The following is a 19843-nucleotide window of genomic DNA, read 5'->3' on the forward strand; positions in this document are numbered from 1 at the left end:
TAAGTTGAATTCGGATATCTCAAGAAATATCAATCTGAGCAGTTTGGTCTAAAGGACCTTTCTTGTAAGAAATCAAATTTCGAAGAAAGTTATTCTTCACATTTTTTGGTACAGTTAATCATTTTGAACATAACAGCGAAAAAAGGAGAATCTTGGGTAAAAATCAACTTTAGTGCCCTGTACCACCTCACAAATGTAAGTTGCACTTACGCCATTCTGAACACTTTTAAAGATCGTGCAATTCTGCGTAATTTGCGACCAAGACCATTGTGATATCATAAAATTCCGCTGAGTTGTAGAGATTTGAAAAAAAAAACGCTTCGATTCACGTGTATTTTATATGGGAAATCTTTTCACGCCCTGGGCGAGTACTTAATATTAATATTAAGGGCTATAACTTTTAGGGAATTTTTTGTTTGACATATAGAAAAAAATTTTCGATAGGGACTGAAAAAAAAATAGTCGTTCAAAAAAAAATCTATTTGCTAATTTGTATCTATGTTGATAAACGAACCGCAAATCCTACCGCCTCGTACTGACAGATCGCACACAGCCTTCTAGAAAATCACCTTCAACATTTTTAAACCGAGCCCTACCTTATCGGCGGATCGTTTTATATGATATCCCATCCGAACCGTTGCCAAATGGCTGCTGTTTCAGTGCATATTTTATCCCAAGGATCGGACCGAGTTTAGCACCACTGGAGTACTTTGATGCCCAGACTAATCCATCCATCGAAGTAATGGAGACTCTAAGTGCACTTTGGGCTTGTTACTTGCTCCGTTGGACGAAGACGCTCGCCGTCATGGAAATATAATTCACTACCTCTTGCCGATCATCAGATCTTACTCTCCAGGGTATTCGAAGCTCGTGTCTTCAATTTTCGTGGATTGGCGCATCGTTGATCATTTGATGGGAGAAGAAACTTGCGGGATTCAATTTTTTAACGTGTCAGTCTTGGACGTAATTATGCAGTAATTATTTGCATCCGTTTTTCACGATTTTTCAAATGTTAAAAACTTTCTTGCATTTCATACTCTTCTGGTTTAAGGAGTGTAGAAGTGATTAATGCAATATTTAATTATTCTCAAAAATCTTGTCGATAATCATTTTTTCTGATTTGAGCAAAGTGCTTTTCAATCCAGCTTGATTTGAAATTATTTTCCTACATGTCAACGGCCAGCTGCTGATGTTCAACAGTTTGCATTCTCTTTCTCCCTCCCTGTCCTTATTTTTCTGCTTCTCAAAATTTCTCCTTATTATGCAAACTAAATTTATAACAAAGATGTAAACTCACTTGCGCGTAACGTATAGCACGAAGTGTGCTGTTGAGATGCTTCTGAACTTTTAGTTGAAAGGGAGTTTTGAAATAATTGTGTAACTCCTCGCCTGTCACTCACTCAGCAGCTCCTTTCTCTCGAATTTTGTCACCAATTTCGGCGTGCTTAGCGGCTGCGTCAGGGTGTTGACGAATTCTTGCCACCTCGCCCCCTAAATCAGCTTCAAGTAATTCGAAAACAATTGCCTAATTTTTTCAGACTTTTACCTCTACTTTGGGATAGTCCGTTTTGTGATCTAAGTTTCTTATGGAAATAACATGGAAAAAACTTTTTTCCTCGGTATATATTTTTTTGCAAGAGTGATAATATTTAAAATAATCTTTAACCTCGAGGTTTTAGTGGGCATTAGTGCTACTATCTATAAAAAAATTTACATCACGATACCAGCAAATCTGAACGAATTGCACTTCCTCTCTATAAAAAAAAAAGTTAGATTTCAAGGGTGTGCAATTCGTTGAGATTGCGTGGTATGACTATGTAAATTTTTTCCCAGACAGTAGCTGTAATGATAACTAAAACCGCACGGTTACAATTTTTTTTTTAACATTATTACTTTTACAATAATATATAAACTGAGAAATCAAGTTTTTCTCCACAAGAAACTTCGACCACAAAGCGGACTATCTTAGAGTTGAGGTAAGAATCTGAAAAAATTAGTTAATCGTTTTCCAATAATTTGAAATTGATTTGAGGGATGGGGCGTCAAAAATTGGTCAACACCTTGAATAAGGGAGACCTTAATAGTCACGGAAGTATTTATTTTTGCGACTAGTGTTCCGTAATTATAAATATAAAAAAAAAAAATATTATTATAAAATTGACTGAAAAATGTATGTAGCGTATGTTTAATGGTTAAATAGATTGAACCTCTCCTTTACACGACAAGTTGAACTATAACTTAGTAACGCTCCTTATACGTTACGCTACACCTTGTATGACTAGCGAGTCGAAGATGTTTGTATAGGAGAAACTTGAGGGTTGATTTTAGCGAAGCCGAAAATATATGTTACCGAGTTTAGCTGAGCATCAAATCGTAAGTTAAATTCAAAACTGTATATTTGGATAGTAAACGGGAGTCTCTTGTACAAGTATCGCGCAGACTGTTACATCCGAAATGCTACATCCTTCGCGGCAAGGTTGAAAGTTCATCTCTGCAAACGATAAATAGAGCTGAGCAGAATGTAGCAGGGAAATGAAACCACTTTACCCACGTTTCTTATACGAAAAATCTGGGGCAAAGTATAATCACGCTAGCCACGTGAGAAATTAAAAATATCTTGCTATCGAAATTTTCCAAAGAAGAAAAATTTCTGTTTAACACACAATCGATGGCAATCATAAATACTCAACTAACTAATCGGAGTACGTGCATGTAGTTCTTATCTGTCCGTGTGATACTGGATAATCTATGGAATTCAAAAAAAGGGAAAATTCGAAGTCAATTCCTGTACGATTGTCGAATGTAATGATTAATCAACTTTGACTGTCAGACGAGGACAACAACAACAAAAACAACAATAAAACGAAACAATTATAAAAATCTTCAATCGAATGCTTTGAATACAGAATATCTGGTAAGAACATATTTGAAAGGTAGATTGTTTATCCGAAGAAGCGACTTCAAAATCTTTAGTTACCTGAAAATAAAACTTTGCCTGACGGATAAATTTGCTCGGCAAATTATTTGATCACCGTTGGTAATTCAAGACGACAATTGACTTGTTAATCTATTTTATGTCTTACGATTCCATCTACATCTTGAATGCACAAATTTATTTAAAAAAAGAGTCCGTATTTTGGAATAGATTTTTCGTTAAAGTTAAAGTTACGGTGTTGCAAATGCTTCTCCTGGTCACAGCGAAAACTGAATGTGAAAACCATTTTATGAAATGTCTATAAATTTTCGGGAAAATTTGTGTGTGACTGTGAAAGCCCCTCACAGATTCTCATGATGCGTCAATTTCCGGGTTTAACTGAATTTTGTTCTTTCGATCCTGGGCTTTGAATCCAGCCTCCTGGAGTTTTCACAGTTTATGGGCCCATTGATACGGTCGCGGATCAGAAGAGTCATAAATTTTGTCGCGCCGACTTGGAAAGGGTGATAAATTTTCACCCGTCGTGGATAAATCATTATTAGTCAAAGTCAGTCCCTGTATCATGAATGTGGTGAAATATATAAGATTCCGTCTCACCACGACTGAGTATTTTTTAGTTCTACCAAAAAATGTATTCAAAACTCAGTTTCAGTTCGCTCAACAAGCCATCGATTACCTAGCTGAACCATAAAACAAGATTAAAATAACTCAAGACTGTTCAAAAAATTTTACACCTTGGCGCTTTCTTCTTCTTCTCAGTCTGGGACAAAATGTTATTCGGATTGAGCGACGATTCCACAGGATTTCTGATACTCGTTGAGAGAGTTTTTGTCTTACGTTGCTCTTGAATTTTGTCCCTTCATGTTTTAATCATTTATTTATGAACATAAATTTTAACCAATCTGCATTTCATGAATTGTTGATTGCCACAGTTCGAAATTCACAAATATTTCAGGTATAAAATTTAATCACGACGAAGTTTGAAAAAAATTTTAATCGATTAAGGAAAAATTTTGTTTCAACGATTTTCGAACAAATCATTCGTGTTTATTACTAGAGTTTATTTACTATCAATAAACGTATGTTTAATTATGGTGACACAAATGTTTCGTTATTATTGTCAAGTTTTAGTTAAACCAAATTTGATTTGTTAACAATCAATAAATATTTACCGATCATTATTTGGTTTAACTAAAATTTCATAATAATAACAAAACATTTATCTCACTGTATTCAAATATAATTTGTTACCAGCGAATAAGCTCCGTTATCAGTGTATGCTACTGAAATCAAATTGGAATCAAGATAAGTACATACATTAAAAAAACCAACCACTCATAATTTTTATAATTTTAAATTTCCGGTTTAGATACATGGATTTTCAAATTTTTTCAATTAAACGAAATTGAATATGAATTTCATCTAATTTTGTTATCACGTGGCTTACCATTCGTGTAACATATTTGTTACTAATATGCTAATACTGTAGCCAGGCGCAAAATTAAAGAAGTTGATTGGCCAAAAATCGATACTTTTTACTAATTTTATTACGAAACGAGATAGTCGAACTAACACAATTCTTTTTTTTGTTTTTAGTTTTCAGTATTCCATTCAATATCGCTATTTTATTTATCATGATCAATCCCGTTGCAATATCATAAAATATACAATCACGCCAACACAGTAAAAAAAAAAAAGATGTTCCAGTGAATTCATAAGCAATCATTTTATGATTAAAATGAACGATTATAGAGTGGAATCGAACGGATTTACTAAAATTTCAACCCTTTTAAAGCTAACCGTTTCAAACGATGCAACTCGTATTCCTAGCTTCAGTTCACAATGTCAGTACAGATTTCTATTCAGGTATTAAAAAAAACAAAAACTTTGTTGCTCTTAAATTCACATAATAATTCGACAATCACTGATCAATGTACGACGATCTCGTAATAAAGTAAATATAATGGACCGATTTCACTGGCCAACAAAAATTCACTTCTTGTGTATAACATAAAAACTTTCAACTGTTTATGGCAAGAACAACGTTCATGATAATAGAATATTTTAAATACAAACAGTATTATTGTAATATGCTTTTTTATCCTCGAACTTTTCAAACTTGATTTTCTCTGAAACGGTTATCCATCTGGAGTTTCTGCTTTAAGCAATTAAAGTTCGATTCATGGCCAACATATGTCGTAAGTTTCATTAAATTTATCAGCGGTCATACGGTGGCCTTCCCTTGAAATAACAAAACAGCCTGAATCAAAAACGGTAAATCAAAAAAAGAATCATTAAATTTTACTCGTAGCAGCTATAAAAAAAAAAAAAAAAAAAAAAACCAAATACCTGGTGAAATGAAAATGAATATTATTTTGTAAGAAGGGTAGTTAACAGGCATTTAAAAGTTAGTAAGCATCTTCCTTGTCATCAAATTTTCTTGACCAGTCTTTCGATCGAGTACCTAACCTCCTAGAAGATTTTTGTCGAAATGAAGATTTTCGCGAATCTGCGATAGGCTGTATGGGGAACGGAGTATCGCTCGTCTCATGGTTCGAGGTGAGGGTCGTGGTATCGACTGAAGCAGGAAAACGACGGGAAGTCAAGACGGAAGATCGCAGCCGAAAGGTCTGCTGGGGTGGCGGTGTAAGCGGGCGACCCCTATTTGTCCGAAAGCCAATTTCGAGTAGGAAAAAGCTTTTTCGCTCGGCTATTTCCTATAATAGATGAGTCCGAGGCCGATACTATCCGAAAAACTCATAAATAGGTCTAACCGCAATTTCGTGTACCAACCCTGCGACATATCATCGTTGCAATCGATGCAGCCGAGCCACGAAGGGGGTGGAAAAGGGGGAAAATTTGACACATGTCGTCAGAGCACCCCGATCAGCCACGATATTTATACCTGCCTCACTCACCCGACTTTTAACGTTGCGACGCGTTAAAGTGAACGGAAAAACCCGCCTCGCTACCCCCGGATAAAATTTATCATCGTTATTTACGGATTATTGATGCTGCTTCCTGTATCGACAGGGAATTTTGTCACCGAATCGTTATTGAAACATAACGTAGTTCGATGCGTCGATTAAGGGACCTTCTTCTTTTTTTTTTATTCAACCCCCGAAATTTCCGTCGGTTTGTTTTGAGAAAACGTTAAAAATTACTTGGGAAAAATATATTTGCGATTCTTTTTACTATTGACTAATATTTCGTCGAATTTATTCAATTTCCAAGTTTCAAACTCATTCGGTCATTTATCTGTGGTGAGACGGGAAGGAACTACTTTTATGTCGGGGGTAAGTTGATTCTAAGAACTAAGGATTCGTTTTAAATTTGAATATTTTTGCTTCTAATCAAGTAAAACACGTGGGTTTTATTTAGTTTAATTATTCAGTGATATGTTGAAACATAATATCTCCTTTGCAAAAGGAAAGAAAATATTCTATTGGTGGGTAATCGCCTTCGGCAATTACTAACAAGGAGAGGACTCACTCAGTGTAACACGGATTTTGATGAAATTGAAGGAGATGTGTCAGGATGATGTCAAAAGAATTTTAGACCCCCCAAACATACGCCACTGGAGCCTTGTTTTCGAGTTATTTGCAAAAAACAGGTTTTTAATAACTCAGAATCGAAGCGGAGAAGAAATCGGTGATCATGAAAAATATTCATTTTAAATAAGTCCTAAATTACGGAAAAAACTAGGCACATTTGACATATTGATACCATTTTTTGTTTATAAATAAAAATAAGCGAATAAGTGCTCTTGATGAAGATGAGGGTACAAAAATATTAACTAATTTACAAACATGTTGTTTTCTCTTTTTGTCCAGGAGCAACAATTGTCGCAAAAACTTACCCCCAAAACTTCCAGTCCCTGACACCCCTGTATAAATTTTAGAAGATTATCGACTGGGTGATTTTTTTCTTCAAAGTTTATTCAAATAAATTTAACACGAGCTTCAGGAGATTGAAATATTCCAACAGAATAGGTATTGAGTCCCAGTTTGTTTGCTATTTTTTTATTGCTACAGAGATTATTATCATCAGGAATAGAATTCCAACGGACGTAACAAAACTGTTATAAATAAATATTTATAAAATTATCCCAGTCAATAAATAGTGCATAAAAAAAAAAAAAACATTGCCAAAAAGCAAATGGAAATAATTATAGTTTGATTGATTTGACTTTAGATTCAGAGCCGTATGCAGAGTGAGAAATGGAGGCAAAGATTAAAACTCAATTCGGAAGCTGCATGTTTGCGTTGCACTTTTCACCTTATCTGGATATCCAAACAAACTCGTAAGAACCTGCTTCAAAGAAGTTACATATTAGAGATCAACGAGAAACTCAAATATTTATCTCAACCTCGTCCTCCAGGGATTCCTAGCTCTTTCCGGAAGCGACTCTCATGCTGCCAAGCCAGGCAAGACTTCGCTACAGTTATTTCAACAGGAATTCATGTTGATCGGTACTCTCGGAGAGCAATTATTCACTGCTATAGGCTTATTCCGTGATCTTCTCACTCTCGTGCGGGAAAATCGTTTTTCTGAACAGGCTCACGATAATTAAAAAAAGCAACACTGCTGAAGGTTCGACAATTTTTTGTACATTACTTTCCATTTTCGCTCAGCCAGAGTGCAATAGAATGAAAATGGAATGAGAACAGTTTCAGGGAGTGACCATGTGAGTGCGAATTTCTTTGGAAACTCTTTTGTACAGCCGACGCTCAGACTGTGAAAGCGAAAACTTTTAAAGCCGGTCGGTGCCGAGGATTTTATTTTATTCATGACTCTCGATCTTGTCAATATCGAGAATCGCGTTGGAGGTAAACTTTGTCAGACACGATTTACACAAGTTTTACCGTCAACAACTTCTTACCCCGAAGTTTGCAAGCTCGAGTCTCTGCTACTCGAAGTCGGCGAGCATCGGATCTCCAATAACGAATAGAAATATCTGGTCTACCTTTTTTCCAATACTCGAGCGAAACTTCGGTCCCAAAGAGTCGATTGCGCGATTCTAATCTCGAAGCAGACTTCTTTCACAATATCCTGCAAATTTCCCTGTTCGTTTACATTTGCCATTTCGTTACCACGGTCGACTCCCGAAAATTACACTTTTGAGGTTAAGTAGTTCTCCTACCTTTACCGATCGAGCAATCTCCCCCTTTTTTTTCTGTATTAAGTAAAGAAACCAACGGAAAGAGTTCGAATTTCGACGGTGCACTGCTATTTTGCAGCGCGAAATTCAGAAAAGTTACTCATATTCCGAAACTCGTTCAAAAACATGTGGTTTTTTGACTCTTTCCATTCGTTTTTAGTGTAGAAAAAAAAGGGATGAGTTTTCTCAGTCGGTAAAGGTAGGAGTACTACATGACCCTAACCTCACTTCCTCAATTAGATCCCGATTAGTCGCAGAATTCGTCTCCGCATCATGTATCGACGAATGATCGAGCTATTGTGTTGATCCGAGGTTGCGGATGGTTCGAATTATAATACTATTCGATTGGTGATACATTGTTGAGGCTCAACATGTCCGGCCGATGAAGGTACTGCCAATGAATCATCTCATTTGCGTATGTATACCCAATTCCGTAACGGCATGGTAGCACCGCGACAGGACGCGGCCATTACAAGGTGTGCACGAAATTGTCGAACTATATTTTCCATTTATATAAATTTAACTCGAACCTGCGGCGTGTTCTCGTCGATTATGATTTGGAAAATAAATCAATGACTTGAACGAGTAATGAATTCTAACCTCATTGCGGGGCTTACGAGCTTTCAAAGACTCGTTTCCACCGTCTTCCAAATTCTCAAATCTCAAACCTCAACCCTTAGGCACACTATAAATCCCGTAAACCGAGTAGGAATTCCACAGCTGACTGGAAGCAGGATTTAACAAGATTTAATGAAACTGTTCTGTGAATTCGGATGGAAATTGGGGCGAATTGGTTCAGGTGAAGGGTTCGCTAAAGGGGACTTTATATCAGCTTTAAAATATACAATAATTGAGAAAAGTAGGATTCTGACATAGAAGATAAACTGTCTGAGACTATTGTTTTCAAACTTGGAGTTAAATCGGTCAAATTCTTCTTTAGATATCATAAACACTGCAAAAAAATTGTCAGGATGAACAATGCTTCTAATTGATCAATTTTGATGCAAAAAATAGCTAAACTAAGTTCGATTTACATACTTTGAAATAAAATAATCTGCAATAAATGGTTGTAAATTCGGAAACTTTGACTCACTTTTCCAGCTGTCTATACACTCGCAGGTAAAGTTGGATTGCAAGTCTTACCGCGACGTCCATTAGCCATCTTTATCCGGATTCATCTTTTATGAAAGGAATGATTGCGAAGTCTATGCAGTTGAAAAAGACTCGGATATGCACTTTCTTTTACTACTTGGTGGCAAGTTTCACAGCGAAGAAGTTTTCCTCTTCTTCCTCTTCATCCCCTCGGAATAAGCGAAAACACGAGGCGAGGAGAGCGTGGATATAAAAGGTAGGTAACTAAACGGAGTCCCATTCAACTTTACGCTTTTACAAAGCAATTAAGACGCTTATACGGCATCGGGCATTTTCTGTACGAAGAAGCACGAATGCTCTCGCGGAAGCACGGATCCCCAGAAGCTTACAAAGCTCGCATTATAAGTGAACGGCCGAGTGATTCGATCCCGCTCTTTTTCCCTCTCTCTTCCTTTTTTCTTTCTTCTTTTTTTCCTTTACAGTTGTGCGCAGTACAAGGATGAAAAGAAATTTCACCATCTTTTTACTTTATTCGTGAACAGAAATTTCGTCAATGAGAAAGCTCGAGAAGGATCTCACCCTTATTTTCTTTGGCTGCTTTCTCCAAGTGTGAAAAACAGTTTATTTATCCATACCGAACCCTTTTTTCACGCGATTCAAATTACGAGTAGACATAATTTGCATTTTGTACAGAGAATTGAGTTATGATATTGTTTTCTGTACCAGTGATGCGGAAAGAGATTCTTTGAAGTAAATTGGAAGTCGTTTGCTTTTCGAAACCCTGAACGATCTGCTTTTTGATAAAAAACCGAAAATGTATACAAGTTCAAATTTCGGAATAATATTTATTTATCTTACCTGTCCAATCGTCCGTAAGAGGCAAGTTTTTATCCCTGAATATAAGGCCATGGATTAGTTTTCCAAGCCACAAGGGTTAAGTTGCAAATTTAAATCCACGAATCAGTGAACTTCTAAATTCGGAGAATCAATCCAACTCTCTTCATATCCATATTCAACAGGTATGAGTTGCCGAAATTTATGCGTATAACATCTCTAAGCACACCTGATCCTTTCACAAAATGAATAATTATCACACAAGGAAAACTTTGTAATCGGTTCACGCTATAGTTGTGAACTAGAATTCTCACTGTATAATGATCGGGGTTTCTAAAATACATGATAAACAATACCCAAATTACTAATAACAATAATTTTATATTACTGGAAAAAAGTAACATTTTTGCATTTTTGTGTTACTATTTATAGTCATTATGAAATTAGTAGACGATCGTTCAGGAACCGAATAAATTTATTGCATTATCTGAAATATCAATCAATATCAATATCGTTTATTTACACGTTTGTGGAAAATTACATAGTTAGATTATTTTTTAAATAAACGTATTCCGGGAGAAAGTTTAGCTTCTTATGTTGTGATTTATAAAAAATTTAACATATTTCACTGCCTTCAATGATCCGGCTAACCTTTCGTCTATAATGCAGATTCCGAATGCAAGTATAACGCATTTTGAAAGTAATAAAGTAGTTTTATCCGTAACTTCGTACATAAGATTTCTTAAATGTGTTCGAAAATGATATTTTATTATAGTCAATAAAGGATCTAGTCCTGGTCAGAATCTGTAAAATTTCCATTAAACGTTGACCATGGGATAAATTCAACAAAGATAAGCTTCAGTATGAATTTTAGCACGCCATTTTCACCCTCATTGTGAATCTGGGGTGGATTTGTACAGAACAATGACATCCGTAGCATCGTTCTCCTCTATCCTATATCACAATTTTTGATAAAATATAAAATAACAAAAAGTTCAAATAATCTCTTCAACAATAATGGCATCAATAATACACTTTTGTTTCAAGTATTCAATACCGCTACGTCGCTTATATTCAGTATTCAATTGAAATTTTTTATTTACAAAATTTAGTAATTATCGTTGTTCGCTATCTACAATTGATTTTCAATTTATAGATTATCGTACTTTGTTGTTGTTGTTTTTTTTTTTTTTTTTTTTTTTTTTTTTCGTTTTATACATATACATATATTTAGCATTTCTAGTTTACGTATACTCATAATTCAGATTATCTTTACATTAGACATGATTTGGAAGTATGAATTTGGTTCGGTAAAATTTTCCTTATACATTATAGGCCTTGACACTCATATATTAACGTAAGACTCTGAAGTTTATAATACCATTCACTCAAAGCGATTTAAATACAATTTTCACCTACAATTTGAATCTCTATTCAATCGTAGTTTTAAATCATTCATACAAAAATTTATTTTTATCTGATACACTTATCGCACAAGTAATACATTTTTGATAATTTTCCTCTATTTACATTATTCACAATATTCTGAAGTTTTTTTTCGAATAATTCTTTTTTCATAGATTTATAACACTCGAACACTATGACTGAGCTGAGTTGTTTTACACTCACTGTTTCGATCACAGAACTCGTTATATGATTAAACAATCGTCATTTTTGTAAAATTCACAAAGCTCACGTACAGTTATAACAACATGAGAAATAGTTATTTATATCTATTCGAAAGTTATATCTCCAAGTGATATGTACATCGTTGTGTATTTATTTACACAGCTTTTGATTATGGTAGAATTTATTTATCAGATATACTCTACGTCTTATATCTTTAATTCTAAGACGTAGTCGTTTGCGTAAAATGCAGATGATCTATTCACGTTAGAATAATGATGTCGTATAGAAAGAAGTCGAGCCTCAATTTCAACACTTGAAACATCATTGAATGGTAGAATTCAAATTATATCAACCTCTTGACGCCAATTCGGCCATTTTGAGTTTCTGTTCTTCCATTCAATATTGCACGTAAAAGATAAAGAAAGAAACAAAAACTCACGTAGCACCCCTTCAAACGGAAGTCAAGGATCAGAAAATCGTTCCTCGGAGCTTATAAATTTCGTCGACACAAAACGGACAAGCTTGATGTGATATTTCGTCAAGTAACATCCCTGCAGATGGATCCTAAAATATTACCCATAGAAACGCGACGACGGGAAGTAGAGTGGCCGCCATTTTGTCACCACTACCATGATGCATTGCAGCTGGGTGTTCTTCTGAAACAAATGACAGGCTATAGTCGGCGTTTAGGGACCTTGAATTTTCTCTCACGGGAAAAATAGAGACAGATAAAAAAAGTTTGTAAAAGTTTTTTCATCATTCTAAAATGAAAATGTCTGCATGTTTATCTAGGAATAATAGTTACACACGATTCGTGGCTTTTTTGCATTTTATCTGCAGACGAGCGCACGTAATGGTATCCATTATTCATACAGCGAGCACAATAATGATTATTCAATGTTATTTTATATTCTACATTCACGAATTTTTGACATCACGAGAGCCAGGAGAATATGTGAATACGAAAAAACCCGACGAATAATTATCGAATTTGTATAATGGGGCGAATAATAGCTACGCGCGGGTATGTCAACATGTCCAAAGTTGGACATGATTTATCTATTTGCATAGGTGTATAAATCGTGAATAATGCATTCATGCAAATGTGCAGATGCGCAGTTCAGCCATAGTTAGTATCAAGCCTGAACACAAAATGAGGAGGGCTGTAATCGCAGGATAAACACTCGACTTTGGATTTGAATGATGGTATTACAATTACTCGGTAACTTCACAATTTGGAGTTTTCGAAAAAATTTCAGGCACCAAAAGCCCGTGGAAATAGAAAACTGCTGATCACTGATATCAAGAATCATAGACAACTCAAGACTAAAGTCTTAGTCTTTGTTGGAACGTGATTAAGTCTAGGAAAAAACTTTTGTCGACGAAATTCGGATGATGTTTTTGCATGCAACGTTCAATCTTGACAAAAAAATTTACTACTTCCTTCCAATATTTGAATAAGTTTGAAGAAACACGGTTCTTAGGCGAAAGAGAAATTTTCGATTTATCCTGGGATTTATCCGAATAAAATGACGTGCAATATATACCCGGAAAACTTTATTAGCCTCGTCTTCCGAGTGAGCGATTTTTTCAATCTGCTTAAAATTTAATATAAGCTTTTTCTCTGGTGACAAAAGAACCTTGCGATGTATATTCAAGTGCGCACAGCCGTGCAAAGAGAAATATTCCAAGTCACCAAATCCAAGTAATTGACCTGAATCGAACGGTTATAAACAGGCTCTTAGAAATGCTACAAAATCAACTTACAAGTTTCTAGACGTACCTATTCACACGATATTACGCATGACATCTCGTGTAACGTTAGATTTACAATTCTGTTTATCTTTCACGATCTAAAGCCTGAGGATAGACGTAGTCCTTCACCGAATTCGCCCAGTACAACTAAACAAACCGAAGTACATTGCGGCTTGATTCAACTTGATATCGTCAGTCTAGACTATCGTGCCCGCAGGGTTCGTGATCAGATAGATTCATCTTCATCGACTAGGAGCCAGAATACCCGCAAGAATGGTTTCTCCTCACCATAATCAAACCTGAACCTGATACTCAGTTTGAAGAATGAATCTTTGACAGACCCATTCGTGGCATATAGAATATGGCGTTTGAAACGTTGTTCAATGGTCTGCAAGTACCGTGATATATGGATCGCATCGGAGGTTTGACGTCTGCTTTAAAATAAGCCATTCACATTCACGTTCAAATTCACGGTTAAAGAGTCACGTATGAATAAATGAGGATTGAATTGCTGGGTCGTTAGTGTCATGGTCTTCTTCGTTTTAATTTTTCAAACCTGTTCACCTTACAATGCAACTCACGAAGAGTTTGAAGCAACGTTACAGTCAGGCTTCATTTCACCGAAATATTCCCGTCTCGACCAGCACCCTCGGGGCTTTTATGTTTCACGTAGTCGTTGGAGCTTTGTTTGGTGAGAATAGGTCGATAAGAATGAGTCTGCGAGTGTGACGTACGAAGAGACATAAAAATGTCAGAGTTGTCAACCAATATCTGGCTAAACAAAGCTCCGTCCATCGAGCAAAAGCTGTCCTCCAAATTCCATTTCCAAAACCTTTGCTAGACTGCTGTTGTTGTCTCTTACCGTTCAGAATGTGGACCCGCACGTTAGTTGGGTTTGCATTGCCAGGGGCACACGTGTAGAGACCAGAGTCATTGAGGATAGCTTTTTGTATGAGAAGTCGACTGGAGGTCACGGGGCCCTTTTCAGTCACCAGGCTGATTCCTCCCCTCGGCGAGTCGAAGTTGATGGCCTGCGGATAAAGAAGGGAACAAGACATTAGCGTAAGCTGAACTTGGGTCACTGTGGATGGCGCAGTTGCTCCCCATTTGAGTTTTGATTTGGAGTAAAAGCTGCCGCTCAGTAACTGCCGCCGGCAAAAACATCGAGCTTGAAAGTTCTTGCTGAATTATGATTAATTTCTCTCGGGCACCGAGTGTACGTGTATATGTGTGTGTGTGTAAAAAAAGTCTCGGACTGTAGTCTCCCGTCTGCACTGCACAGTAGTCGAGTATTTTGTTTCTGTGTTGGTTTTTTGCTGAAAAATTGTCCAATCTAAAACCTCGGTGAACTTCCAACCGTTGTAAATGCGTCAAATTTATAACCCAAAGCGTATATCTGTTGTACTGTACCGGTGAACTGTTATAAATCTATAAATTACCTCACGATTGTGGCTCCAAATCATAGTTGGCGGTGGCTCTGGGGCAAATTTAACGTGGCACGTGAGGTTAATGGTGCTTCCTTTATTTATAAAGAGATCAGGTCCTCCGACAATCTCGGTGATTGGCTCTGAAATTCGAAGAAAATAAGGTATTCGTCAGATACTCGATTGACCCGCGAAGCCCCTTTGAGACTCATGCCTCTGAACATCTGGTCACTTGGCAATTCTGGTTTCGAAACGTTTCAAGCATTCCAACGAAACAGAATCAATGCTAACCACTCTTCAGTTTTTGCTAGCATGGGTACTCATCTTATCATTTGTTGCTCCTTGTTTAGACTTGTACCTTTATATTCAACTGGCTGGAAGTTGACTCATCTTATCATTTAGGCACTTATAAAGTAACTCACCGCGTTATTGTGAAGACTTTTGGCAACTAAATGATCGTATATTTTAATACATCTTCTAAAGTCTGTACTCGCAAAGACTTGACACGAAAAAATACATTTGGCATGAATTTTCCTTGAGAAATAAATAAGAATTGTTGAATTTAGTCAGAACTCTTTGATTCAAATCTATTACCAAGTTTTTCTTTTACAAACCAATGCTTGAAAATGAAGAAGTATTTTTGCAGTCAAGTTTTTTTTTTATTACAGTTTATTTCTGTATCGCTGATAAAGGGAAAAAGATGAACAGGCCATTCATTCAACCTGACTAATGAGCTTACAGTTAATCTGCACTACAAGGGAATTCGCGAGGGTATTTTATTACTATACCTATATATACAACACTGCAGATATCTCGCGAAATTCCGAAAGTATTCTCTGGAAGTTCGTCCCTTGCGATGTTCAGCGGTGAATTAGGCCACCACTCTGTAGAAACTCTTTCCTTTGTTATCGGAAAATAGTTGGTCAGGTAGGTCCGTATAACGTACTCCCGATCGTGTTTGGAATGAAGAAGCGTATTCCATACCAGACACTGTGTACGTCGTGAAAACGTAATATTTCATACAGCGCCAGGCGTGAACATTTTCCGAAGTCCAAACGCGTATGCTAAATTAATCTCACATCTTGAACTATTTTAGATGACCTTTCTCGATAAAATCAGATATATACATATATATATTAAGTTTCTTGGTCATCTCTGCATCATCGCAACAAAATTTGTGTCATGAAAAGAAATGCGGGTATATCCAAATCCTTGTAACTTAAAGTTATAGGATCGGTTATGAAGATACGTTGAAATCGTCAGAGAACAGAGTATAACGTGCATGAAAAAAGCACGTTGATTTACTAGCTTTGAAAAGGATATACCGTAATGTTCCAAGAAACTGAATGTTCAAGTGTTCATGCGCAAAATTTGGAATGGAACTACCATTACGCATAAGTATTCCGAGGTTATGTGGACTTCAATTCATTTCCATTGAATTTTAGCCACTTCAAACTCTCAACGCAACGTGACTTCAAGCCACGTGTGAATTATGATGGGAGGTATCTGTCCACAGCTGAACCGTTAAACCTGACATGCAAACGAAAAAATTGGTGCGAATTAGTCGAACCTACCAATGGAACCCCATGATTTGGCTCGTGCGCATTTGATTCTTCTATTTGCTCAGTCTGTGACGTTAACTTTTTGTACTTTCGAGATTAGCAAGAGCTGAAAAGCTCCTGTGTTTCCAGGCTCGCGTTCTAATCTCAGCATCAAGATGCTGATGGCAATTAATCTTGGCTTGTTCCAAGGGAAAATGCCCAACCCCAGTGTTAATGCGGGAGTGATTTGCGCCTCGGATGTGCTACGGTTAAGCAGCATCCTCGAGGCGTTAGAGGATTTAGAGCGTGAGCTGGACCATAGATAGTGAGACGTAGTAAAGACCGAGATATAGACGTAGAATATTGGGTGCCACAGAGGGATATACCGGGGAACGGCTTACAGGAAGGGCGTATACTACGCTTCGGGGGTACCCAAGAGGATGACATTAGCTACGGACGTATGGGCGTCTATAATACAGCGTCCCAGGTACACTATATACGTCACAGCAAAGTAACCCGGCGGCGGCGCTGCTGCATGTGTTACTTAGTTACTGCAGCTTCGCGAAGCGAGGAGCTTCAGCGCAGGCGAGAGTGTGACTTGGAACTATGAGGCGCATATGTTACGCGCCATATCGCCAGACTCAAGGAGGGGGGAGCTGGCGGTTCGTTCCTTCGTTCACAGCTTCGCCTCGCGCGCCCTCCCCACCATCGCTGGGATGAGCATTCCTCGGTCGATAATAACCTTCCGTTCGCGCCATTACCGATCGAAATTAATTACGGCGAAATGCGCTCCCGGGTACGATTCTCCTCGCGCTGGGTCTTCTACCCTATCTAGTCCGGTCTATATACCTAACTCCTATTGCAATAGCCCGCTGCCTGTCCTATAAAGGGACTCGAGGAAACTGCTGAACAAGAGTCGTTACCGCAAAGGACTCCGGTAAAGTAGGTACCCCGACTCTAATGTACAATGCTGTACTGCCGGATATGCCCGGCACCCTAGAAAAGACGATGATTAAACAGGCGGGCTTTGGTATAGGTATACATATATTCCTTAGATCTGAAACCATGTCTGCCGTCCAATGTCGGAGTAATTAATACTCACGCGGAATGATCCATTTAAACACATCGATGGTGATGGATATGGTAATTGTGATGGGCTTCGTGGATGAAAATTACTACTCACATCATTCACACGACATTCATTTGGATGGAAAAGTGCAGAGTATCGCTGAATCTGGTATTCCCAATCGATTTCTGGGTAAAAACTGTTTGTGTCATATAAAAGACTACTTACCCAACCGTAACCATGTTACTCGACATGACCTTCGGCATCCAGGAGGTTAAACTTGGTCAGGTTATTGGGTAGAGATACTTTTACGGAAGATTTGTTATTTTGCAATATTGAAAGAGTATAAGTAGGTACATCACAATTCTGAGATTGGATTGCCACATTAATTGTTGGTTTTTTCTTTTAAACAACTGGCCGAACGAGAATTTTCTCTTTGCCGATACAAAGCGACTATATCAATTTCTTTATCTTGAATAAACTGACCGAGACGATGTTGGCGGTTGGCCAACACGAGAAACTGGTCGGCACCGTATTGAGCCAATGTGGCTTTAATTTAAAGCTCGTATTTCAATAGTGACCTACTGGCAAAAGGAATTCCTGACTTTAAAGAATTGATGCGTTTCGCTCTGCACATTCTCCGTTAATAGCGATCGTAGATTTTATATCAGATCGCGAGTTTTAGGCTTTCGGGAATTTTGAAAAATTCCTGTTGGTATTAATTTTTGATATCTTAACTGACACGTCTTTTAGTAACTGCTCAGAACCTAGCATGTGTTTCAAGTGAAACTGCCAATTATTGAGGAATTTTTTGTCATTTGAAATAATCCTTTCGCAAATGCAATGTAATGTTTTTTTTCTTTTATAAAAATTCAAAGTTCCGACACCAAAGATTGTAAAACCTGAGAACAGTGTTTGAATATCCTCTCTCTTTTGGAAATGAAATTGGAACTCTGGGTGATTTGGACAGTATTGATTATATCGGGACCGCGAAAAACTTGGCATACTTAGAATAGGAAACTTTTTCCAGCCTCGAATTTTGAACAATCATAGTTTTCACATTATCACAGATAATCAAAATACTTTGACTGCTCTGTTTTTAAGGGAGCAGGATAGCAGTAAATACAATGAATAATTCAATAATTTCTCTTGCAATCTTCAATAGTTTAGAATTCTGCATTCCCAAGACGTGTAGCGCTTGCAATGACTCAGCCAATTTAGGTGAATATAAGACAAGAAATAATTCGTATTAATTAACGAGTTGGGCGGTCGCCGCATGAAACTGTTCAAACTTTTAGCAGTTATTTTGCGAGTTGAAAATTGTTGCAATCCAAACTTTGAATAGTAATGAATAAATAACCATTATCACCTGTGACGGAATTGTACTTGATGTAAGAGAAAAAAAATCCACGGCTCGGCTCTTACATCTATAACGGTTTAAATTTTTAGCGACTAAAAGCCTTTTTTTTATAGAAATTTTTTGAATACTGCTAATTCTGCCCATGATAAATCGCGTCAAGTATTTCCCATCAATTTTACTCGTTGAACTTTAACACCGTGCACTTGTGTCGAATTAGCACAAGTTTGAGAATGAACTTTTTTTAGGACACTCAAAGAATGATGAAATCAAGCAGAATTTTTTCAAATGCATAGATGCTGCACGTACTTCGTTGCTGAACATGCAGTGGGCAAAGACAGCACAGATTCTACGACTAGAACATAGGCAAGAAAGCGAGAGACACCAGAGGCGAAGGGTCGACAAGGTTTCTTGTGCGAAGCTTCATTAGCCATGGGATAATTGGCATCAGTCGTGACTCGCGTTAACAAAACAACCCGCGATCTTTGATGTCGTCGTAATTTGCCTCAGAGTTTCGATCGACCAGATTGATCTATGGACTGGCAAATTTCGTATTCCGCTTGCTCTCATCCTCTGGTCATGGTACCCTCTGATCTGATGGACGAAGTCCTTGATGAAGGACCTCATCCCAACCCTGCCACGTGTTTATATTTCTCAACACTTGTTAGGTGAAACACATTTTCGTATCTGTACCGAGATTGTGGATTGACATGTGATGAGTGTGACTGAGATCAACTCACGAGGGGATTCCATGTAGTCAAAAATGACTTCGCTGTTGGTCCACTCCGTGGTCATCCATGTCTATTTAAGTTCTGCGTTAAAAATCAACGTGATGTGGTTAAAAGTTTCACGAATTAGTAGTCATGGTGAGCACTTTAAGAGGACTAACATGTCATGGAAGCTGCACATGACTACATGATTCAAATGTGAATTTTTTCTCGAGTACTGTAAATTCTGGAGGTTTTTAAAACTTCTTAGTGATGCTCACCCTTTAAAACTACTCAAAGGGACGTTTGTAGTAGGTCCAAGTCTAGGACACACAGAGCAAA

General features: G+C 37.3%; 1 protein-coding gene across 2 annotated transcripts in view; it reads right to left on the reverse strand.

The window, feature by feature from the left end:
- Positions 1–12024: 12024 nt before the first annotated feature.
- Positions 12025–19843, reverse strand: part of LOC124406203 (zwei Ig domain protein zig-8-like) — a 45470-nt gene continuing 37651 nt past the window's right edge. Inside the window, exons 4-6 of one of the 2 annotated variants that reach the window (XM_046881556.1) lie at positions 14846–14973; positions 14269–14437; positions 12025–12304 (exon numbers count right to left, since the gene is read on the reverse strand). In XM_046881556.1, coding sequence (XP_046737512.1) covers positions 12216–12304; positions 14269–14437; positions 14846–14973 — 386 coding nt within the window. In that variant the 3' untranslated portion in view covers positions 12025–12215. Of the gene's footprint in view, positions 12308–14268; positions 14438–14845; positions 14974–19843 lie in introns of both variants that reach the window. The other variant, XM_046881555.1, reaches the window with a different exon arrangement.

Source organism: Diprion similis, chromosome 5, assembly GCF_021155765.1.
Source record: "Diprion similis isolate iyDipSimi1 chromosome 5, iyDipSimi1.1, whole genome shotgun sequence".
NCBI classification, from domain to species: domain Eukaryota; kingdom Metazoa; phylum Arthropoda; class Insecta; order Hymenoptera; family Diprionidae; genus Diprion; species Diprion similis.